Source organism: Chionomys nivalis, chromosome 3 (genome assembly GCF_950005125.1).
Source record: "Chionomys nivalis chromosome 3, mChiNiv1.1, whole genome shotgun sequence".
NCBI lineage: Eukaryota > Metazoa > Chordata > Mammalia > Rodentia > Cricetidae > Chionomys > Chionomys nivalis.
Window position 1 is genome coordinate 65,177,402 of NC_080088.1, and position 25,604 is coordinate 65,203,005.

General features: G+C 41.8%; 1 protein-coding gene across 1 annotated transcript in view; it reads left to right on the forward strand.

The window, feature by feature from the left end:
* Atp13a5 (ATPase 13A5) overlaps positions 1-25,604 on the forward strand; it is a 118,885-nt gene that overhangs the window by 7,617 nt on the left and 85,664 nt on the right. The window contains exons 2-6 of the mRNA XM_057764243.1: positions 12,773-12,946; positions 14,614-14,760; positions 14,966-15,036; positions 15,144-15,224; positions 21,742-21,811. Coding sequence (XP_057620226.1) covers positions 12,773-12,946; positions 14,614-14,760; positions 14,966-15,036; positions 15,144-15,224; positions 21,742-21,811 — 543 coding nt within the window. The remainder of the gene's footprint in view (positions 1-12,772; positions 12,947-14,613; positions 14,761-14,965; positions 15,037-15,143; positions 15,225-21,741; positions 21,812-25,604) is intronic.

Here is a 25,604-nt window from a genome sequence, read left to right on the forward strand (position 1 = left end):
AATTCAGCAGCAGGAATGTCCTGACACTGGAATATTCCTTCCCTCGGGAATCTCACCCATCACGGATCCTGCTCTGTTGGCAAGAGTAGGAGCTACCTGTGTGAGAACAAAGAAGGACTGTGAGAAGTGCCTTTTTACAAGCCAGTACCTCATCAGATGTCTCTTTTATGCCTGTGGAAAGTGGGGCTCAGTTAAGTAACAGAAGATATACGGATCTCACTGCATAAGCCTCAGAGGCAGGATGCTCTATTATGTTACTTTCTCCTTATACAAGCTGTATTTCTATCCCCTACCCTGTATGTGGGTGAGTTCATGATTTAGTATGTAGTTACTACATTCAGCTAATCTTTGAATTAATTTGGTCTTCCCTCAAGCCCTTTCCTCCAGTTTCATAGACCATAAAGGCAAGTGGTGTTATTCGGGGCCTGTCTTTGACTTTCACTTTGACAACTTGTTCTCTTTGGGGAAAGTAAAAGATCTACTTAAGCCAGTGGATCAATCACCTTTAGAAATAGCATTTTGTTCTGCATGTTGCCTGTGGCCAAATTATTCTACAGTGAGTTCAGAAGAACTAGCCACTAATCTACGGAAATATTGTTGAAGTGTGTAGCAGCCGTGACGATATTAATTCAACACATACTGAGTGCTCAAAACGCTGCAGGGACCAGGGCACATGCTTTCTGGGTTGTCTTATTACTATCTCAGTGCACCTGCAGAAGATGGTTATTGATTATTCCCATTTATGAAGGAGGAAAAGGAGGCACCAGGACATGTGCCATGGGATTCCGAAGTCGTTCAGCTGCCTAAGTAATGGAGTTGATTTGAATGTGATTGTCTCGTGACACATGCTCAGCCTTTAACTGATACCAAACTGTTTCTGTTGGGTTCTATAAGCAGCTCCATTTTTTACGTGAGAAGTCCAAGTTTCAGCCAACTTAAGACATAGTTGGCAAGTGGTAGAGAAAGGAATAGAAGAAAAGAGCTTCTAGAAGGCACTGGGATGTGGTGTAAAGAACCAGGGCTATCTTGTCAGACCTGCGTAGAGCCTTGGCTCTGAACTATGACATTATATGCAACAGCCTCTGTAGAAACAGCATGCGTGTACTTCGTTGTCGCTCCTGATCTCAGGTTCTGTGTCCTGGATTTAGAGAAAACAGTCAGAGCTGAGGTCAACCTCCTGGTGTCTGAAATTCAGAACTCTAGTCAGAATCAAGAAACCAAAGAATGGCGGTGTTTAGAGAGAAAAACTCTCAATCTGAGTCACCCGACATCTTGCCACTATGTGGTGGCAGGTCTGTTTCTGGTCTCCTGGAAGGTAGGTTGATCCCTGTGCCAGCCCTAATTGGCGTGCAGCAACCAGAAATTGAGCCACCTCTCCTTTGCCTGAAGCTTTTATAAATCACTGTTATCAAGGAGTCTCCTTTACTTCTCTTACATCCCTCCCTTTGTCACGACCACTCCCCCAGGGGTGTGTTAGTAGTGTTATCCAGAGTAGAGAGATGGAAACAGACTTGAGGAAATCAAAGCCTGAAATCACATGGGTAACAGGCGGCAAGACTCAGTATCTGCAAGGAACTGTGTAGAAAGGACAACTTTATCTTCCCATCCCCTTCCCTATATCTTCATTTAAATGATCTCTGGTTATTTTCCTCCCTCCCATTTCTAAACTCCATCTCTTGGTGGACGTTAATGGTGCTGTATGATACAAATCATTAGGGGGAAAAATTGAGTGACCGTGTTTGGAGGAAGATTCATCAAAATTAAATTATACTTGAGATTAATTAGCATAAAGGAAATGTATTATGATAAGCTGTAATCAGAAAGCACTGGTTAGCTAATGGGAGCGTTAGAACAAAGGAATGCCAGGTAAAGCAGCAATGCTTTCAGTAAGACCTCAAATCCCACTTGGGACCTCATGCCCTGGGGAAAGCTGAGAAGTGGTTTATAAAGGACTCTCACCAAGGTCTAGGAGGCTCATTTGTAAAGGAAGCAAAAATACCACTTCTCTTCCTCTTTGCTCAGGAAAACACCTACTTCAGAATATTACTTTGATATTTATAAGCTTCTTTCTTCATTTCCATTTTCCCTCCATTTCCTCCCTTCCTCCCTCCTCCAGTTTTCTTCTCTTCCTCTCATCCTAATACTAAAGACTGAGTTCAGGACTTTCTTCATGTCAGACAAGGTTTCTGCCATTGAGCTATAACTCTGGATAGTTTGTGACTTTTATTTTGAGACAAAGCTTCATTGAGTTTCCCAGTTTAGCCTTGAATTCATTTTGTACCCCAGGTAGGCTTTGAATTAGAAATCTGCCTCAGACTCCCAAGTAGTCAGGTGGCATTTTGATAATAAGATTTTCCCAGCTTCAGAAATAAGTCCTGCAAGTATCTGTCTTAGTGAGGGTTTCTGTTGCTGTGAATGCACACCGTGACCACAGCAACTCTTATAAAGGAAAACACTTAATTGGGCCTGGCTTACAGCTCAGGAGTTTAGTCCTTTGTCATCATGGCAGGAGGCATGACAGCACACAGGCAGACATGGTGCTGGAGAGGCAGCTGAGAGTTCTACATCTTGGCAGGCAGCAGGAAGAGAGAGACACTGGGTCTGGCTTGAGCATCTGAAACCTCAAAGCCCATCCCCAGTGACACACTTTTTCAACAAAGCCACACCTACTCCAGTAAGGCCACACCTACTTCAACAAGGCAACACCTCCCAAAGCCTATGGGGCCATTTTCATTCAAGTCACCATTGCATCTTTACCTATCTTGGCAGTTCTTTAGTAGGGATATGATTTTACCTCTACTGTCATGGATGCCAGTTCCTGTCTAAGATTATGTTAGCAAACTTTCTACTTCAAATAGAAATATTATTTATTTGTTATTTTGGAGACCGGGCTTCAGCATAAAGCCCGGTTAACATGGAACTTGTTATATAGTCCAGAGTATCCTAAAAACTCACTAAGGGATAGGAGGCAGAGCCACTAACGTATGTACCACCAAGTCCAGTCTTTTCATTTATTGGAGCTTTAAATTTGAGGTCCTTTTTTTCCCTTTCTCACATATTCCCATTAAAACAATTAAAGTTCCTTTCATTTGCTTGGGACATAGTGTCTTGTAAGCAAACCCACCCCACTTCTCTTTCTCTTACACATTTTATTGGCATGGATAAACATAGTGATGTCAATGAAGTATAGCACTCAGGCATACAGCTCAGCAGCCGCTGTCAATCACTCCCGTTCAATCTTGACTTGTGTTGGAGTCATACTGCTTTTTTAGGACTTGATTTACTCATGGTGTTGTCTGGAATGTATCCACATTGGTATAAGTATTAGACGTTACTTTTAAAAACTGCTTTGTGGTATACCATTGGATGACAGCACAAAATTTACTATCTTTCTTCTATTGCTAGACCTTCCTTGGCTTTCATAAATACAACTTGTCTGAGTACTTTTATTTAAGAATCTTTCTCTCTCTCTCCCTTCCTTCCTGTCTTTCTCACTGTTTCTCTCTCTCTCTGTCTCTCTCTCTGTCTCTCTCTCTCTGTCTCTCTCTCTCTCGGTCTCTCTCCTTCTTTCCTTCCTTTCTTTTTACTTTTTTCTTTTGTCTTTTTTTTTTTTTGAGACATAGTCTCACTGTGTACCCCTGACTGGCCTGGAGCTCACTCTGTAGACAAGGCTGGCCTTGAACTCACAGAGATCCACCTGCCTCTGTCTCCCTGAGTGCTGGGATTGAAGGTGTGCACTACCACCGCTTAGCTCAAGATTTGTAAAGATGAACAGATATTCACCTTTCCTGTACAAAATGCCAAGAGTTGGGTACTCATGTCTGTAGCAACACTGCTTTTAAACATGTTTATACCAATTCACACTTCTAGTGACTTTAGTTGAATGCTGATTGAACTTCACCAGTTTTACCCAATCTTTGCCACCTGAAATATTCAATACTTTCAATTTTAGCTGATCTGTCTTCTATCATGGCATCAGCGTAACTCCAAAGTCTTCCAACATGGTGTATGAGACCTCTAGCTTGTTTCTCTTTGGTCTGGTTTTGGCTGTACTAGCCTGTGACATATCATTGTGGCTTTCGTTACCAATTTTTTAACAAAGTCCCAAGCTTCCTCTTGAAGGTTGTAGATCATTTTCTGGCTTCCTGAAGTTGTCTGTTCAAGTCTTTCCCCCATTTTTCAGTTTTATTTCTTTTTTCCCAGTTTTATTTCTTTTTGATTGATGTGTAGCTGTTTTGTGGATTCCAAATACACATTCCCTTTACTATATAGGAAATAAACAATCAGGCCTCCTAAGTGGCTAATCTATCTTCTCCAGAGACCCTTTGAAAAACAGTTGCCTTTAGCTTCAATGAAATCAAATATGTTTTTCTTGTTTTAAGAATTACTAGTCTACCTAAAGTTTTCTCAAGTTTTCTCTCAAGGGATTTGTTTTCACATTTAAATGCAAGTGGATTTTTGTGTATGACACGTAGATAAAAGGGAATCTCATTTTCCTAAGCATCCTTCCCTTAGCTCCGTCCTGCCGAGACAAGTACCCGAAGCCCCTAACTGCAGTGCTTCCTTCTTTGGAAAGACAGTGATGGTGTTTCAGGTCCTTTCTCCACTCTGTTCTATCATTCATCATCCTTTTTTTCTGTATCATACATTTTAGGAAAACTGATTAAAGCCGTGGCTTTGGCGGCTGGATCCAGCCCATTCCTTAGCTTTCTGCCATTCCAGCCTTGTGGCTGAAGTACCAGTCAGAACCCTGTTTATCGCCACAACTCTACAATGTTTCAAGGTTCTTGTCAGCAAGCAAGCTGCAACAGTATTAAGCAACATTCAAAAGCTCCATAGTCAGGACCGCCTGCTTGAAAGTCAGAGTTTGCCCTGGCAGGACGGCCCAGAAAACTGGCATTTTAAATCAGCGCAGCTTTTTCCCTACTACGGCTGAAAACAAACAAGCATGCAGTCAGCTTTTATCAATACCATTTAAGTGTTTCGTGCCAGGACCTCTTAATGAGCTGCAGGGTTTTGCAACTAAAGCTGAGTCAGGAAGCCTCTCTTAGATGAGAGTGCTTGCTTGCCTCTAGCAGGCAGAGCAGACCCAAGAAATTGCTGCTACCAAGAAAACATGCTTTACTCTATTCTTTCCCAAGCTTTCTCAGGCTTTCTGTGGATATAGCCTTCCACACGTTGGGGGTCATTCTGTTGTGGGGAGCTGCCGGCTTTGTTCCTGCCACCCAGCTCCCCACTGCCTGAGTAGCTGATGCCCCGAGATAACAACACACAAACTGTATTCTTTTAAACACTGCTTGGCCCATTTCTATTCATGTGTGTAGCACCCCAAGGTGCGCTTACCAGGAAGATTCTAGCCTACGTCCATCCTGGGTCGGAACTTCATCGCATCTGCCCCAGAGAGGAGAGCTATTGAGTTTGAGCTTACTTCCTCTCCCTCACTCATGCTGCTGTGTGACAGGTGGGTAATGGGAACAGCTCTCCCATGTTCACAACTTCAGAGTTGGCTCACCCAAGCCCTTGCCAACTAGGTTGTATTGCCCAGGTGAAGTTCAGGTCCTGCTGTAGGAACATTCTTATATCCCCTATTTATAAAGGAGTTTATACAAGAACAGTTTCACTTCAACCTTAAATACTGAAAGGATTCTAAAATCATTTTGGCTTAAAGAATAATTTAATGATTGATTTTCTTTTCTTTGTTTAGAGTTGTGTTGCTGTTGAAGTTATCATGAAATGTCTTCTCTTTTCTCATATTTCCTTCTTTAAATACCTGTGGAAAAAATATGTTTTGTTTGACATTAATATAGCCTTTCAGCTTTTCTTCACTAGCATTTCCAGGCTCTGGCTTTTTTCTTGTTTTCCCTCTTAACTTTCTTGTTTATATTTAAAATATGTCTCTTATAAACAGCATGTAGTGCATTATAGGTTAATTAGATCCAAATATGCCAGTTCACATATTACGTGATATGCAGTCTGCGAGTTACTTCCAAACAATCAGTGTCAAGGGCCAAGTATGTGTAATGTAGAAGCATAATAGTATTGGACTATTCGTCCAGCTCCTAGCTGGAAAGAGCTCACTCGTAGACACAACTTTCACTCATGGTATTAAGACCATTTACAGTTAATGTAATTTCTGATACAGTTGGGTGAAATTTTATGCTATTGCTATGTGGTTCCGTTCATTCTGCATGTCTTCTCTTCATTCAACACTGTATTATAGGAAGTCCTGGGTTTCTACATTGATACCATTCACTCTGTTTCTAATGGCTTCATTACAGAACACTGTTCGGATGTTTCAAAATTCACTGAACCATTGGCTGAATCTTCATTCCCTCAATAGTGTTGCTATTGCAGACAACGCAGCGCTGAGCATCTTGTGCCCGTTAGTTCCCATTTTGTGTGTTGTTTCATTAGGGCATCCTTCCAACCGAAGAATTATTGATTAAAAGTAGAAACATCTTTATAATTCTTGATAGAATTGGTAACTTTGCCTTCCCCGAGGAGTTGTTTCCGTTGAAGAGGTTATCAGTAGTCCGAGGCTCTACTGGTTTCACTGCAGCCTTGCTAGGCTTTTATTTCCCCTGTTTAATAGAAAATGCTATACAGAAAAACCTAAGTAGGCAACAGGATTGTGATGATGAGTGTCATTGCTGTGTGAAAATGGACAGAAAATGAGTTTATGAGTGAGCTTTTTGCAGCTGTGAGATGGACTAATATTTGAATATTAATATGCTTCTGCTTTGCATACCCTTGGCCCTTGATACTGTTTGTAGTCACAGACTGTATATCACAATGTGAGAACTGGCATATTTATGTTATTTGGACCTAATTAACTTATTATACACAGATAAGACCAAGAGTTATAGAAGCAGAATGAGCACAGGGAGAGGAAGAGATCTTGGAAGTGTTCGTAAATTAGGGGAATTGTATGTTTCTAAATGAAATCAGAGCCCCCTTGCCAATAATATCAAACTAGGACTGTACTACCCAGCAACCAGCACTTTTCCCTGCACGAATTGTGTAGCAGTGAAAGGAGTTCGCCAGTCTCATGCTCACCATGCAGAGCATGCAAGCAGAAGCTGCCATGGCTGAACTCAGCAGCCGCATGCTGCATGTCTTCCTTGTTCTGCAAAAACTGCACTGGGATCTCCTAGAGGTGAATGAGTTGCTGGAGGTCATGTAACCCATAATAAGCAGAGCAGTGACTCAAACTTATACCTTGTTTCTTAAACTTGTGACCTTTCTACTCTGTCTAAGGATTGCTTTCAACACCCCTTATTAGACTCTTTATTCACCACTGAGTTATTAGAGAAAACTAATAAAAATATCATATCGAAGATGAAAACCTTTCCAAAGAATTAAGCAAAGAGATTTGTTATATTAAGCATTATCTAAACTGTGCAGACATTAGCTGACATTTACAGCTCTGAGATTTGGACGTAGGTGTTTAGGGTTGTTGAGAAACAAAGACAGAGATTCCCAGGTCAGCTTAAAGCCATGGTATAGCATGTTTGCCACACATTTATCCCTGTGGTAGTGAGTTTCCATATCTGTGCCAAAACACCTGAGGTGAACAAGCTGCAGGAGGAAAGACAGTTTTTGGCTCATGGTTTCAGAGATGTGGTCTATAATCGGAGACTGCTCATTGATTTCCCAGCCACCCATGGCCAAATAAACACAAAAACTATATGAATTACAACACTGCTTGGCCAATGACTTGGGTGTATTTCTAGTTAGCTCTTACGTATTGAATTAACCCATTCCTATTAATTTCTGTATTGCCACAAGGCTGTGGCCTAATGGTAAAGGTTCTGGGCATCTTTCTCCTTTGGCAGCTACATGGTATCTTCTTGACTCCACCTACTCTCTCTATATATCTCTGTTTGGTTTTCCTGCCTGGCTTTACTCTGCTAAGCCATTAGCCCAAACAGCTTGATTCATCAACCAATAAAAGAAACACATATACAGAAGGGCATCCCACATCAGTGGTTCATGGTTGATTGGTTCCATTGCTTTTAAATCTGTGACTGTGACAAGGTAGGAACACGGTGAAAAAGTCAGCACGAAGCTGCTCATCTCATGGCATCCAGGAAAGTCAGAGAAATCTCTCTCTCTCTCTCTCTCTCTCTCTCTCTCTCTCTCTCTCTCTCTCTCCCCCTCCTTCCCTCCCCCTGTCTCTGTCTCTGTCTCTGATATATCGTTCAATAGCACAACTTCTACTGACCCACTTCCTCCAACTAGGCTCTACTTTCCAATAGCCCTTTCGACTAAGAACTCACCAATGGATTAACCAATGGATGAAGTTAATGTACACATGACCCAATCATCTCTCAGAAGTGCTCCTGAAAGCAAAGTCATCAACACATGAGCATTCTGTAGGGTGACACTCCATAACCCAACTGTAATAATCAGCATCTCTCAGGTATTTCAAAGTGCTCTAAAAGTTTGTGTGTTTTTTGGAATGTGTGAAACAATGCTATGTGAATCCTCATTGAAGATGGTAGAAACTAAATTTTAGTTTTAAACAGCAAAATCTATTTCCACTTAAAACAAATCTCAAATTCACTTAATTTATGACAAATATTAGCTAACCTATTGCTAAAGGTACAAATATCTCAGCTTGTTATTCTAAGAATAAGTAAGTGCCCTAGCATATCTTGCATACAGCACAACATTGTTAGTAAAAGTTTTGTGACTGGCTTGGTGTTTACGGTGTTTCTGTTTTGTTTTGTTTTTTTTTTTTTAATTTTTTAAACTATTTATTTCTTTTTTTTTCTTGCTGATTTTTTTTATTAATTAATTAATTTAATTATTAAAGATTTCTGCCTCTTCCCCGCCACCACCTCCCATTCCCTCCCCCTCCCCCAATCAAGTCTTCCTTCCTCCTCAGCCCAAAGAGCAAGCAGGTTTCTCTGCCCTGTGGGAGGTCCAAGGACCACCCACCTCCATCCAGGTCTATTAAGGTGAGCATCCAAACTACCTGGGCTCCCACAAAGCCATTACGTGCAATAGGATCAAGAACCCATTGCCATTGTTCTTCAGTTCTCAGTAGTCCTCATTGTTCATTATGTTCAGCGAGACCGGTTTTGTCCCATGCTTTTTCAGTCCCCGGCCAGCTGGCCTTGGTGAGTTCCCGATAGATCATCCCCATTGCCTCAGTGTGTGGGTGCACCCCTCGCCGTCCTGAGTTCCTTGCTCGTGCTCACTCTCCTTCTGCTCCTCCTTTGGATCGTGAGACTTCAGTCCAGTGCTCCAATGTTGGTCTCTGTCTCTGTCTTCTTTCATCGCCTGATGAAGGTTAATATTCAGGGGGATGCTCATATGTTTTTCTTTGGTGTTTCTGTTTTGATAGCATGCATTGTTCCTTCCTTTATCAAAGGTGCTGGAATGTAAGGGTGATGGCTCTAGGCAGGTACCTTCTCTTCTTTCTTTCTTTCTTTCTTTCTTTCTTTCTTTCTTTCTTTCTTTCTTTCTTTCTTTCCTTCCTTCCTTCCTTCCCTCTCCCTTTCTCTCTCTCCCTCCCCCTCTCTTTCTCTTTCTTTTTTTCTTTCTTTTTTTTTTTTTTTTTGAAATAGGGTTTTTCTGTGTATCCCTGAATGTCCTGGAACTTGCTCTGTAGACCATGCTGGCCTCAAACTCAGAGATCTGCCTGTCTCTGCCTCCCAAGTGCTGGGATAAAAGGCTTGTGTCACCACCACATGGCGACATATCCATTTTCAATGAGCTGTGTAGCTGTTGCCTTCAGCAATGAGGCCTTGCTGTCAGGTTGTGGAGAGTAACCTATAATTTTGGCAACAGCCTAGGTTATTTACAATGGATTCACAAGGGGCCCCTTTAGGCAACAACCCACTTAGACATAATCTAATCCCACTACTGGATGCTTCATTTAGTGACAGGAGATAGCCAGTTTGGTCTCTGCCTCCCCAATAAATATTTGGCTATATCATTTACATTATCTTCATATATGTATATATTTTATGAAATTTCTACCGTATTAGGTTTGCATACTACTCCTCAAATGACCCTTGATATTAGCTTTCTCTCCCTAGGTTGCCTCCCAGAAATTCTCCTACTCTCTCTCTCCTGCCTCGATTCTCCCATTCCAGCTCCCCACCCATATTTATTATCTATTCTACTTCTCTTTCCTAATGAGATCATCTGTTCCCTCTAGTCCAGTATTTCTAATGCTGTGACACTTTAATAAAGTTTCTTTTGTTGTCTGTCTACTCCACCCACCTAAGGGCTGGCCTATCAAATGGCCAAGGCAGTTTCTTTATTAACCAATGAAATCAACACAAAACAGAAGACCCTCCCACATCATAAGAGAATATATTCCATATTTGTATGAGTCTGGAATACAACACTAAGAATGATTTTTTTAGTTTAATATATTTGTTTGCAAATTTCATGATGTCAGTTTTTTCTTAATGGTGAGTGATACACTCTATTGTATAAATATATCACATTTTATTCATCTATTCATTTGTTAAATGACATCTAGGTTGTTCCTAATTTCTGGCTTTTATGAATAGAGCAGTAATGACCATGGTTGAGCAAGTGTCTCTGTGATAGGATGAAACATCCTTTGGGTAAATGCCCAAAACTGGTACCGCTGGATGTTAAGGTAGAATGAGTTTATCATCTTCCTGAGGAACCACTACACTAATTTCCATTGTGGCTGAACAAGTTTACACTCCCACCAGTAATGGTGGAGGGTTCCCCTTGTTCCACATTCTGGTCAGCAAGAGTTATCACTTGTGTTTTGATCTAAGCCGTTCTGACTGGTATTAGATGAAAGGTGTAAGATCTCAAAGTTTTTTTTTTTTTGATTTGCATTTTCCTGATGATTAAAGCTACTGAACATTTCTTTAAGTGTTTCTCAGCCATTTAAGTTTCCTCTATCGAGAATTCTCTGTTTAGATCTGTACCCCATTTTCAACTGGGTTATTTGTTTTCATGATATCTGGTTTTTTGAGTTCTTTATATATTATGGATATTAGCCTTCTACCATGTGTGTAGTTGATGAAAATCTTTTCCCATTCTGTAGGCTGCCACTTTGTCTGATGATGGTGTCCTTTGCTATGCAGAAGCTTTTCAGTGTCATGAGTAACTGACCAATAACTGGTTTTTCTGAAGACCCACTTCACAAGATGGAACCCATTCCCAAACTGTTTGGGCAACCAAGAACTGAGACTAGATAGCCCAGGGATAAAACTAAACAATACTTTTCTAAAAAAAGAAAAAAAAACTTTAGTGATCAAATGACTCCTAATGATAACTCTGCTACCATCATATATCAGTGCCTTGTTCAGCCGTCAAAGAAACATCCTTCTGCAGCAGAGAGGAATAAACACAGAGATGCACAGCCTGAAACTATGCAGAACCTGAGAGACATTGGAACACTTAGCCCTAAATAGGATGTCTCCGTCAAATCCTTTCCCTCAGAGCTCAGGGAACCCTGTGGAATAGGAGGTTGAAAGATTGTAGGGGGGCAGAGAACACCAAGAAAACAGGACCTTCTACATCAACATAAGCAAAACTCATATGAACTCACAGAGACTGCAGGAAAATGCACAGGGCCAACAGGGGTCTGCAGCAGATCCCCGGAATAAATATTGTGGCTTCCAGTTTAGTGTTTTCATGGGGCTCCTGAGTGTGCAAATGAGTGGGTCTCATTCTTGTGCCATCTCTTGGGGTCTTTTCCTCTGTTGGTTTGCCTTTTACAACTTCAGTGTAAGTTTTTGTTTCATCTTTTTATATTCCATTTTCTTATATTAAAAAATGAATGAAGGAAAGAATGAAAACCTAGCCACTAGGGTAAGTTAACAACTGAAATATCACTTATTCCTGCTGGGGGATGGAAAATCAGTTTTCTCTAATAGAATGACAATGAGTCATTTCTCCAACAGAGTGACATCAGCCACTCCAGGACAGGCCTCATGTTCAGGATTAGTTCACCAACATACAATAGAATCCGAGGGTTTTGTGTGTGTGTGTGTGTGTGCTTGTGTGCTTGTGTGCTTTTATTTGGCAACAGGTAGTTTTTTGGGGGGTGATGATGGTTTTACTCTGTTTCCTTGGTTTTGTTGTTGTATTGGGTTTTTGATTTGGGGAAAAGAACTTAGAGCTCAGTGGTTAGGAAAGGGGAGAAAATCTGGAAGGACTTGGGGGAGGTGAAGAATATGATCAAAATATATTCATATTTAAAATGGTTTCAAATACAAAAATCATAATTTAAAAAAGAATAACTAAGTGCAATCGATCCTTCAAGAGCCTTTCATGGCTGCAACTAGTCCTATAATTTACATTTTGTTGGATTAGACACCAATTCGTTTATTCATACTTTCAATCATATTCAGTTATTTTTATAACCAAATGTGAATACAGATAAAGGTGGATATGTGTGACTCATGTTTGTCGCAATCACTTTCTTTAATATTATCAATTCCTTTAACACCTAGAGGAAATAAATCTGCTTCAAAACATGAGGCATGTTACAAACACTTGAGGTGCCGCCTATGAATGCACAGAAGCAAGGAGATCTTCCCTTTGCCTTCCATCTCATGTTTAATTTCACTTGGCAGGGCAGTAGGAGGGCTTATGCATCTCTTTCCTTTTATTATGTCAGTTGCCAGCTGCAGTCAACCTGATTCTACCAACTGGTGCCAGATTTCTCTCAACCAAGAACTCTGCATCGCAAAGTATGTATATCTTGAATCAAAATGATGTTTATGTGACTACTGAAACATGGGATGCTCTATTTATTATTCAGGAGGTGTTCGGCTACCATACCCAGAGTCTCCGGAGAGCCCTGTGCCTCGTCACAGCCATCCTGACTCTTGGTGCCCTTCAGCTGATGTTCTACTGGAGGCCTGAGTGGTGGGTGTGGACCAGTTGCATCCCTTGTCCTTTGCAAGAAGCAGACACAGTTTTGCTGAGAACAACAGTGCGTACTTTTCTGTTATCCATTTCAAATGCCATGATCGTCACAGAAGGACCGATACTGCCTGTTCGCACTTACACACGGATGTTATGAAGTTGGCGTTGTAGAATATTGATTCCCAGCGCCTGAGTAGGGGTAGAGGAGATAGAGGGGAATGATCAGTAGGTTCAAGGCTACAGTTGAATAGGGGGATACCTGCTAATGTCCTGTAGCATTACAGGGTAATGTGGCTGACAGAAAAAATTTAAAAACAGCTGGTGGAGAGGATTTTGGAGAGGATTTTGAATGCTCCCAGAAAAAAAAGAGATGGTAAATTTCTGAAGTGGTTAAGAGGCCAATTACTCTGGTCTTGTCTAATTGTTATTTACAGTATATAAACACCTAAAATTCATTAAGTACCCCATTGTTGTGGGAGTGTTCCTGAGGAGACATGATAATTGTCTATTCATTAACAACAGACCAAAAGAATGATTTCTCCCAAGTCCAGTTTAGTGAACCGGTACATCTACTGGAATTATATTACACATCACACACACACACACACACACACACACACACACACACACACACACACACACTAGTTAAAGGATTGTAGGTGACCCACAAGTAGCTGCAACACTGAAAAGCCCACTCTTCTTAGAGCTCCTTGTTTTATCTGCAAACAACTAGGTAGGTTGGAGTGTCTTCTCTTTCAGCCAATTGTTAGGGCTTCCGCAGCTAGTGGAAGGGGCCTCAGAAATCATGTAAGTTTCAGGAACTTCTTCAGATTTGTGAGTTTTGTTTATTTCCTGAGTTTTAAAGGAGAGAATGTTTCAGTTCAGAGGAAATGGCTACAAAGACCCATAAATACATGCAAATACCTTACCCATAAATACATGCAAATACCTTATCTCAATTTAAAAATTAAATATAACTTTTAAAGAAAAAAAAGTACTATGCTCATGTCTTCAATACTGCATCTGTAGTCTAGCAATGACTAGTCAATATTCCAGAGATCCAGAACAGATCTCATCAGTTCAAACAGTTTACCCAGGCCGGAACAAGAGAAGGAAACACTATCTCTGCAAGCTTCTTGTTATTTATCTCTTGCCCCGTCCAGGAATGATAATACTTTCTTCACTTCAGCCAGGGGGAATCTCTCATATTTTAGGTTGAAGCATGTTGCTCATTGCCAGTGCATGGGCAGTGACTGTCATTGTTACAGCTCTCAGAGGCTACATAACGTAGGAATGCTCAATTTTCAACAACGCATGCTTTGGAGTATACTAGGTAATGTAAGCTTGTGGATAGCATTTAAAAGTAACTGGAGCCTGGCATGGTGGTGCACATTTGTGGTCCCAGGCTGTGGGAAGCTGGGGCAGGCTAACCAAGAAGTTAAGGTCAGTCTAGACATGTGAATCTCAGTGCCAAAAAATTAAATAAAGTAATAAAAAGAAATCTAATCATCTCAGAAAATTTCTAGACATAATACTTCCTGACGAAGTTTTCTCCCCCCATATCCAATGTTTCTTAAAATCCTGTGGGTAGCAGAAACCTCTGGAAGGTTCACTGAAACACAGACTGTCGGCTCCACTACCTGAGTTCCTCAATCCACCAAGTCTGGACTATATCTAAGAATCTGCCTTCTGGCTGAGGTCTGAGACCGCTTTCTTGTTTGTTGACTTTTTAAGGATGAATTTCGAAGGTACATAAGGAAAAAAGTCTTCTGCCTTCACTTATCCACACTGAAGTCCCCTAGAAGCAAGAACCCAGAAGAACCTCTGGTGGCGGACCGCCACTCAGTCATAAACCGAGCTGTAATGAAGCCAGAATTAAAAGTAAGCGATTGAATGTGTGGGTTGTTCTGGCACATTTGTGGAAACAGAATGGAGTGTGCACTTGCTGGTTAAAGCTCTGACTATGATATGCTTGGGCTGGACTGATAGCTAGGAGTGCGACCACTTGGGAACCTGGGTCCATTCCCCGTTGACCCCCGCTTTCCTTTGTGAATGACGCCTGACCCTTTCACGTTTGTGATTGCAGCTACAATGCATCCAAGTGCAGAAAATCAGGTACGTGTGGGATTTCTCGGAGAAGCGCTTTCGGAAAGTTGGGTAAGTATATAGCCTTTTCTTACCACCACCTCAGGATGCAGCCGAAGACTACTGACTCACTGGAAGCTGTAAACTGATGTGTGGTTCCTATCCCAACTATCTCCTAGGTTGCTAGAAGACAGTAACTCCTGCTTCGATATCCACCACACATTTGGATTGGGTCTGACCAGTGAAGAGCAAGAGGTCAGGTAGGCTTAAGGATGCTTACTGAGCCTCACCCTGCTGACATGAAGTATCAAATGGACGCTCATCGGTGTGCTGCTGGCACAATGCTTTGCCAGCTTGATGCCATTTGCTGGCATCAGAAAGACATTCTAAATTCTCTTCTTAGGCAAACTTATTCAAAAGACACAGAAAGAACAAGCCACTCAAGTAAAATATCACCTTGGTGATCAGTCTCGGAAGGAGAAAGTGGCCAAATAAGGGAGCAGACCTTGTTAACCAGCTTTAGGAAGGTTCTCTAACAGTTTTGCAAGGCAGAGGGAATGGGGGAAGGACAAAGCCTGCCACAGCCATGTTTTCTCAGGCCAGCTCGCACCCCTTCAAGGAGCTCAACAGATACATGCAGCAGAAACAACTAAATGATGGTGTTTCTTGAGTTATTATCAGTGTGTCCCTGATATGTCAAGTATTTTGCAAGGGAGGAGTGATCTAAAGAAAAAGATGTAGTTATCGATGGGCAGGGAGTAGAATCATGAGGCTGGTGTCTATATGCTGCCAGAGATGAGGGGAGGCCACTTAATTTACTAACCGGAAGGGAAAAGTCCCTGCTTCCCTCAGCTCTCGCTTGAAATATCCCATGCTGGTGAGCTCCAAAGGATACAGCTGAGCCCTTCTGATAATCTGTAGCTCCTCAGACACTTCCAGGGACACTATTTGCCAGACATCATTGTGATCCACCAGAAACATCAATTGTCAAAATAAGAGGAAATGTATTGGTTGAATCAGTGCTTCTGGGCTGTGCTCCCACAGTGCTGACAGTTCCGTAGGAGCAAGACAACACAGATGAGTCAAAGAACTCTGGAATTTGAGCAAGTTCCTCACGCGAGTTCTTCCTTACATTTTAGATTTCCATGTATCTTATGGACATGTGTGTGGTAACGTAAACCTACAGAGCACGTGTAGCATTCAGGAGACAGGTTTGCAGGAGGTGGTCCCGTCCTACCATGTGAGTCGCCGGAAGCTGGCTCAGGTTCACAGGCTTGGCAGCGGGAGCCTTTACTCACTGAGCCAGCCTGCTTGTATGTCCACTTGCATAATTCTTATACAATTCTAGGAAACATGAAGTGTTGGTTTCCGTTTTTCCTTTGTAGACATACTATGAGAAGTGAAGCAGGTGTCTATAACCCGAACAATATTGCAAAATGTGTTCGAAATGAATGTTTAATATGCTGAGATACAGAGACTTTTCAAAGTCATTAAAATGAAACTTAGTTACTAATACTTAGTGCAAGATCTTTAGAGGATTGATCTAGAACATTTAAGAGCTCTTAATGGTAGATGCCAACATATTCCGCACAAGAAACCATTTCCACAAGAAAGATTCCCCATCGGTATAGCTAGCTCACATTTGTCCTTATTTATCAGGTGCCAGGCTTTAATAAATATCATACATAATTAAATTTAAATCTGGTCCACACATAAAGAACTTGACAATCTAATAAGCAAGACAGAGTACAGTATCCCAAATATGAAGAATCGAGAAATAATCTCATAAGCAGAGGCATATTTTATCTTGTAGGCATGCCAGAGTGAAGGACAAAAGGACCGGTAGATGTGGCACATTTCCCCCTCATTCTTTAGAGCAAGCTGAGGGGCCTTTCCAGAGAAATTAAAAGGGACTGATTGATTAGACAGCATGAGAATTCAATAACTGAGTCTGAGCTTGCTTGCGTTAAAAACCAAGAGCTCACTGCAAGAGACGAAGGAAGGAGGGCAGGCAAAAATCTGACAAAATGACACGTTACAGCATCTAAATGCACACACTTCCCTGTGGGGTTCCTAGCAGCCTGGCAAAGAGACAGGATGTAGGATGTTCATCATTCTCACTTTTCAGCAGCAAAAGCTTATCAGGCCACCAGGAGAGTGGATTTTACCCAGCAGATAAATTGCAAAAGGCATCAAAAAGTGTGTAAATAAATGGTCTGGGGAACTGGCTTGTTCTGATCCTCACTTTTTCACCAGCTGAACTCAGCTTTGTATCACCGTAGCCATCCTAGACAGGCTCACTGACGGCTAAGTGATTCATTTCAAAAGGGATCCTATGAGAACGCCACATCTATCTGATCCTTGCTAGGCATTCTTACTAGGACAGGGTTAGGGTACCCCTTCACCTTCATTGCCATTCAGGCCATCCTGCTCCTGCCCCTTTGCTTAGGCTCCTGAAAACAGAAAAGCAACCACCTGGAAGATGGGGGAGGGAGAAAAGACAAATTAGAACCACCATGGGATTTTGCTGTGGTACTCCTCAGGTGTGGGTGGGCACAAAGCTTGAAAGAGAAACAAATTACTCTTATGCCTTTGAAAGTTGCACTCTGAGAGAATGGCCACACACACTCAGCCTCCACAGCATCTTTCTAGGAAGGAGTAAGTGACAGCTGGTCGGATAATGGGAGAAAAGTCTTACTCATCCCCTAGAAGCTAAAAACATGATCCCAACCCCTAACATTCAGCTAGGAGTTAGGAAGTTATCTTAGAAGACTATATTTTATTTAGAATATAATTTGATAAAACCAAGTAACTTGAGGTCAATGGTCTCTTTTCAATAAGTTGGAATTTTCAGGCCCACAGTTTTATGGGTCTGGGTCTGTTGGGAGTATAAAACCATCTAGCTCCAGTGCAGAAGCGTGTCGAGACAGCAGTGTGTGTAAGTCCTGATGAGCCTTGTGGGTGGCATGATGGAAATGATGCCTAGATTTCACTGTACCTTCACCACAACTTTCTGGTTCTTTCCCTTCTGTGCCTGTATATAGGGAGTGCTCAGGCATTCTCCATCAGCAGAGACTTCTGGGAGCACCTCACTAGCTCGTACTGAGAGCCAAATTCCTTCATGAGCTGTTTTCCCCCGATTTTACAGAAGCTTGTAATTTAGGAAATGAAAGAAATAGACAGCAGACAAGATCTGGATGAAAAGCTAAGCAACTGTTAGTATATGTTATTTAGAGACATGGAGTTTCTTTATATCACTGCTTCATTAATGAACTTGGAGATTTCTTCTAGTGAACCATCTCTCATGGCATACCCAAAGTGTTTTATGATGGGGGATTTCTAGGACCAACCCACTTGTACTATGCAGTTATGCCCAAATACCAGGCACCGGATGTCATAGCCTGGGCATCTTAGACCTCTATTTCTTTGGAAAGCAGGAATTTTGAGGGAGGGAGGGAGGGAGGGAGGGAGTGAGTGACGGACCAGCAGACTCCCCCAGGAGCTTTCCCGATTTGCTTTCCTACAGAATTGAGTCATGCTGGACTCTTCTGCTTGGCCTTGACTACTTTGGAAATTGGAGTAATCTTTCCTTCCAGAGATACCCTCACAGGCCAGAAGGCTATCCGAATGGAAAGAGTGGGCAAAAGCTGAGGGCTTTTGAGAAGGTTGAGAAGGGCACCAGGGATTGGAGTATACTTCTACTTCATTGGTAAGGACCCCGACTCTAGTCGTCTGGGTTCCAGGGCCTTACACAAATTTGTTTGAGAGATATATTGATGTATTCATTTGATTTATTCCTCAAAGGAAAATGCTCCTAACCATTCACATTTCAGAACCATACACTCCACAAGATCTGAATATCTCAGAACCGGACGAAATTCCTTATGAACCCAGACTCACAAACCCAAACTCGCAGGGAGAATGACATCCCCTTCCAGAGTTCTCAGCTGTTGACCTGGTCACGACCCTTTGAGAAGGGGCCATCTGCCATCACAGCAGTCCCCCCTCCCCCCAATGGATAGTGACGGATGTTAGCAAAACCTACTTAGCTGTGTATGACCTACACTGTTTGGAAAGGCAGCACAGAATGATCTCAGTCTCTTTTCTCTGCCACCTCATCACATCTTCAGTGGTGGCATATAGCTTTGCCCTTTCCCTGTGTGACTTGGCATCAAGCCTAATCTTGCTTCTGGTTGCTCCACCACTGATCAACATCCCTGAGAATTCTCTGTGGTTGGCTCTGAGATTGATATGGGTACAGAATCTCTAAACATACGAGAATTTCCTTTGGCAAAGGATAGTAGACATGGCAAAAGAGCAAAGAGCAGGCTGGCTGTGATTCCATCATGGTTCCAGAAGAACCCCAAAGTATCAATCACAGGCAAGGCTTGATTTACACTATCCCATCCTGCGTGTTTCCATGACCTAAGCTCCTCCTGCAATGGCAATATCAGGAACTATATCACCAAACAGGGAGAGACCAGGGGTGGTAAATCCTCAGCTTGTATTCTTAGTTGGATTTCTGTATTATCAATATGTCCTTAGTTGTCCATCAGGGTTAAATTTGGAATCTTGTCAGGGGAGAAAGTACTGCAGACATGGGGCCCCATGATTTTCATTAACTCCAAACTTTTTGGGAACATACTCTCTGTCTAGCCCCAGATTCTAGAAAAGCAGATCCACAAAGGCTCTCTTTTTGCCTTTAAAAACAGCTGAAACAATTTGAGGAGGAAACATGCAAATATATGGTTTAATTCAATGAGGTAAGTGATGCTACTGAGAAGGAAAGTGTTGTTGAAGGAGAGAAAAAAATTGATTATGTCAGACAGAATCGTATTTCAAAGACAGCTGCCATTTATCTGGGATTTGCCATGTCCTCGGTACACTTTTGACAGCTGCTTTGCATATTTATCTTACTAAGAGATGGATCATAATTTTATTAGTAATATTTTATCAGTCATATTTTATCAGATTCATTTCTCAGATGAGGCAACCAAGGTTTTCCCCCACCTCCAATTTAGCTATCCACTAATTTAAGCAGATAATTCGTGACTGAGTTGAATGTGTTAGGCTCAACTTTATCCCTGCGGTATCTATTAAGCGTTCCTTCAAAAGTTATGTTTCTATAATGTCAGAAACTGCCAATTATCACACTGGAAGAAGAAGGCATGGACTGTGGAGACAGATATCTCAATTGGGAAAGCGCTTGCCCTGGAGGAATGAAAACTTGCGTGTGATCTCTAGAACCCAAGTGAAAAGAGCTAAACAATGTTGGTGCTTATTGGTAACCCCACTGCTAGGAAGGGCTAGAGACATGAACTGAGGCTTTCTTACCAACCAGCTTAGCCTACATGGCATGTTCCATGAGAGACCTTGTCTAATAAAACAGGTGAACAGCCTCTGTGGAAGGATAGTAAAGGCTTTTCTATATGGCTTCCACACACACACATGTGAATGTGCACATGCACCTGCCCACACGTGTACACATGAACACACATATGTTCAAAGAAGACCTATGCTCAGGTAATCATATGTGCTGTAAAGAAAAGTAAGGTAGGTTAAAGAAATTAAGGAAAGTTAGGTAGGTCCTGCTCCTCCACCCTCTCCCAGTACTAGGGAGCAAACCCAGGGTCTTGCATGTACTAGGCAAATGCTCTACCATGACGCCATAACCCCAGGCTGGGGGGGGGGGCGCTGTTTTCCATATGGTTTTTATGGACAGCCTCAAGAAGTACTTTTTAGAGCCCTGAATGAAGCAAGTCACCCAAAAGATACATGGTCTAGGTAGAAGGAAGAGCAAGGGCAGAGGCTTGCTGGGTGTGGAGGGAGGTGTGGTCACTCTCACTGTTCTGAGCTACTTGACTTGGTTGTCAGGTTTGACTTTTAAAGGTTGAGTACCATTTACAAAGAGAAGACTGTGGGCAAGCACACCATGCATGTGGGGTGGGGGTGGAGTGGGATGGGGAAGGTGGATGGACCAAGCCATGGAGGGTATGGTTAGGTGGAGCTTTCTTTTCTGGTCCTCAGAACTTGGGACAGCTTCTTAATTTGCTCCAACTTCAGTTTTCTTTATAAACAATGATCATTTGAAACTTAAAAGTTCCTGGTCATAATTAATATTAGTGGGATGAGCCTTTGACTGAAGACCCACAGCGTCTTTTCCTATTGGCAAGATTGGCCCTTTAGAACTCTATAGAACACTGTAAGGATCAAATGAATCTTTTGTAAAAACTTGAAAAATCATAAAGCATAACCCAAACATGAGGGCTTCTCTTTGCGGTGGACATGTGTCATGCACCTTGTGTGGGAAGCAGACACTTGCTAGTGACAATCTTAGAGCATCTTCCTGGGAATTTGTTCTTTTTTCTGGTGCATTGATGGGTTCACATGTGAGGAACCTGCTCTGGGAGATTCCAGGCTAAGACAGACACCATCATTGAAGTCTGGGGTAAATTGAATGACTGATGAGTCTAGGAATGTCTTCAGACCTGTGTCTTTTTAGCTGCTCTTAGGATGTAATCAGATTATTTTTTAAAATGTCTTTCTAATTTCATTTTGACTGAGTTGTAGTAAAGACAGTTTAAAGCAGGAAGAAACCAAATTTCTTCATCATGTATCAACTTTCATTTTAAAGATATATTCATGGTTTAGAATAAAACTATAGATATCAAGGTACAAGATGCCAAAGGACAGAGGTGGGTGATTTTTCGTCAGCTTGCCTGTGCTCACTTGTCACGGGCTTCTAGGCTGACACTAACAGATGTCAATCTCCCACAGAAGGTTAGTGTGTGGGCCCAACGCTATCGAGGTGGAGATCCAGCCCATATGGAAGCTGCTGGTTAAACAGGTAACCAGACAATTTTCTTCTTTTTGAAAAACAGAATATGCTTCTTAATTTCTTGGCCTCGGGGGGATTGTAAATGCTATCTGTGTTTCATGATGCTGCTTTTTGACACTAACCTATATTTTTTTTCTGTTTATTAAGGCTTCCTTTCAGTTTTATTTAAGCTCAGCAAACACAAACACACACACACACCAGGATTTATGACTGATCCTTTCCAACTGCCTCTTATTTATTGCTCTATCTATCTATCTATCTATCTATCTATCTATCTATCTATCTATCTATCTATCTATCTATTTGCCTATCTATCTATTTGCCTATCTATCTATTTGCCTATCTATCTATCTATCTATCTATCTATCTATCTATCTATCTATCTATCTATCATCTATCTATCTATCTATCTATCTATCATCTATCTATCTATCTATCATCTATCTATCTATCATCTAGTATTTGGGGACATAGTTGTGTGTGTGTGGGGGGAGGGTCAGAGAACCACTCACAGGACTCAGTTCTTCCTTTCCACCAAGTTGGTTTCAGGGATCAAACCCAGGTGACCAGGCTTGGTAGCAAGAGCCTTTACCTGCTAAACCATCTCATCAACCCAACACTTATTTAAGTTGAAATACACTCCTTAGTGGGAGTCAGATTCCTGTTTTGTAATATCTTGTCCATTTGGTGGCTTTAGTCTCTGTTGTGGTAGTATTGTGGCATCCTAATCTGCTCAGGGTATGAGAACACAATCACATAGACTGGGTAGAAATCCAAGTTCAAGGGACACTTGGTGATGTGTGGATCAGCAGCCTCTCCTGTGTCTTCTCATGAAGGATGCCTGATCTCTGCCTCTCAGAACCTATGTAACCAAAATTATCTCTCAAAGCCCCACCTCCCAGTAGCACCACACTGGCAGTCAGTGCTTCAACAAGGGAAGACTTTTAGAGAGGCCATAAGCATGCAGTCTAACCACAGAGTCACATTATTACAGCTATGATCCCTAAGAGTTTGAAATTCAGTCCTTACGATTCTTATACTATTTTCTGTCTCCTTGAGTGTGACTTATTATTATTTTTTAAAATAGTATGGTATGTTTTGACACTTTTCTTATACTTTTGTGTAAGCCAACCTTCAGTGGGACAATTTCCCCTTTCCACTCTCTGAGCTTGCTGTGCCTCTCTGATGACTTTGTACCTGCCTCCATCTGGTCCCCAGTGTTTTATTGGGTAAGAGCTGGGCCCATATTGGAGAGAACAATGTTTTGCCCATGGGCCCTTTGGTCTGTGAGGGGCTTAGTGCAAGTCATGGCTGTGCCATGGACCCTGTTTTATCCCATTCCACCCCAAACTGGCTGTGTTTTCAGCCTCCACGCTGGGGCAGGAAGCATACTGATACCTCTCCTTCTCTCCATAGCTCTGGTTTCAGTTCCTTGCCTCTTATGGAAGATTTTCTGTCCCTACTTCCTCTTGCATTGTGCCTCTCCCTTGTGCTATCTACTTTTGATCCAGGCTGCTGCTCTCTGGCTTCACACAATGTCCCACAATTTTAACCTGTTTAAAAATATGATTATATGTATCTGTGTTTATGCATGATGTGTGAAGTGGAAATGAACATATGGAAAACATAGGTCCGTGTACCAAGGTCCATGTGTGGAGGACAGAGGACAACTTTTAGTTCATTCTTTCCTTTCACCTTTACATGAATTTCAGGGGTAAAGGTCAGGTCCCACAGGCTTGCCCTGTCAAATGTCTTTATCCACTGAGCCATCTTGCTAGCAAGCAGATTTTGAGTCTTTTTCTAACCCTTGAAAATTGTCAGTTTTTTTTTTTTTGAGAATGGCCATCTCTCTCTAATATAAAATATCATCCACCATTGTTCTATTTCTAGAGCAAACACCAGTCTGCTATTATTCCAGCATTAGACCTTAGAGCTGTGCTTTATTCCCAGCCAAAGGGAGTGGGGGGTACAGCTTTCTCATGCGCTTATTTCCACCCCACGCGCACAGCCTCCCCAGCTGTGGAAAGGCAGGCCACCTTCTGAGCTGCTCGCCAAATGCATTTGAAAACTGCGGAGTATTTTTCAAAGTATTTTTCAAAGGACGAAAATTTGATCCTTTTCAAAAGGACTCTGGTATTTCTTAGCACACATCAGTCAGAACCTTAGCAAAATTAAAGGTGTGTCTGTGGGGGCAGGGTGTAAATTGCTTCACTTTTAGTTTGCAAGGGTATTGAATAAGAGGGTTAAATTAATTATGCTGCTGCTGTTTCTTCCGAAGAAATATTTAAACAACTTTCCACTGTATTCCTATGAATCCAGAATCATGTTATCATTAGTACATAATCTATAATTAGAGCATTTTATGCCAAGTGAACTTAAGAGCTATAATTTGTAAGTAAAGCAATTGAGATGGGGATAATACAAAACACCAAGAAACAAAAGCTTTTTAAATTTATAAATAATATCCAGAAGGCTTGAGAAACCCTTAATGTGTAGCTTTATTAACGTATTAAGTAGCTATCAGTTCATTGTTAGGAGCAGGGTGGAATTTTATTCAGTGTGTGAGATAATTACAGAAAGCAGTATTTGGAACGCGTACCCCCAACGTTAGCCAGCATTTCATCTAATTTATAAGAATGATAAAGAGCCCTTCCTCGGGAAGGGAATCCACTTCATCCTAGCGGGCGCTCTTATCTTTGCTGTCTTTGTGTGTTGTGGAAACTTACTTCAATTCCTCCCTAAGAGCGGCCCTTCCTGTTGGGATTGTTATATATCATCGATTTATGGGTACCAAGGCTGATCCAGGGCCTTGGGTGTGCTAAACAGGTACTCTTCAGCTGAGCTTCGCCTCAGTGCACTACTGTAATCATAATAGGAACCAATAAGACCAAAGTGGGAAATACGGGTGATAAAAGAGCGAAAGGTGCTATGGAGACATCCATGCCTTCTCATCAGCTTTGGAGTTGGTGACACCATCCCAGATGATGTTTGCTAAATCTTTGGGAAAGCCACTGAAAAGGAAAGTATGGATTCAGGACCTCCAAGGCCAAGTTCTCAGCACAAAAGAGATTTATTTGCCACAGAGGGACAAAGATCAGAGATAAAAGACAAAGACAGAGGTAGAGGACAGGGAGAAGAGAAAAGGGACAAGGAAGAAGGGAAAGGGCTATTTGTCCTGGAGGGACAAAGGAGACTGCCTCTGTACAGAGAGGAGACAGACCGTCCACAGGCAAATGGCTGTTTACAAAGGTAAAAGGGGAAACCCTGTGTTAGAATGAGGTGTTTAATTTTAATTGGGCATGTTAATTAGGTGAGCCAAAGTGGGCTTTTGATTCCTGGACTTAAATACTTTGATAGTTAGACATTGCTAGGCACTCTCAGAAAGAGGAAAAGGCCAAATAAGGAAATAAACCTCCATGGCTATCTTTAAGAATATAATCTAATTTTTTTTGGAAGACAGAGGGAATGGAGAGAAGGGCATGGTCACGCCTGAGCTGATCAGAGTCTCTTTAGCCACTGCTGCTAGAGCAAACACCAGTCTGCTCAGGGTCTTTCTGAGCTCAAGGGAAGGAATATGCTGATTCTACTGCCTCTAAAAGGATCTTACTATGGCCTGCAACAGAAAGAATATGCTATCTTAAAGTAGCCTGGATAAAAGAAGAATCTCCCATTTTCATAGCACAATTAATCTAAGTCTGCAGCATGGGAGAACATAAAAGATAAACCTATGATTTTACAATAAGACTGAATTGTTTTTCCTCCATTATGGTGCTGTGTGACTCTATTCCTGGGCAGACATGAG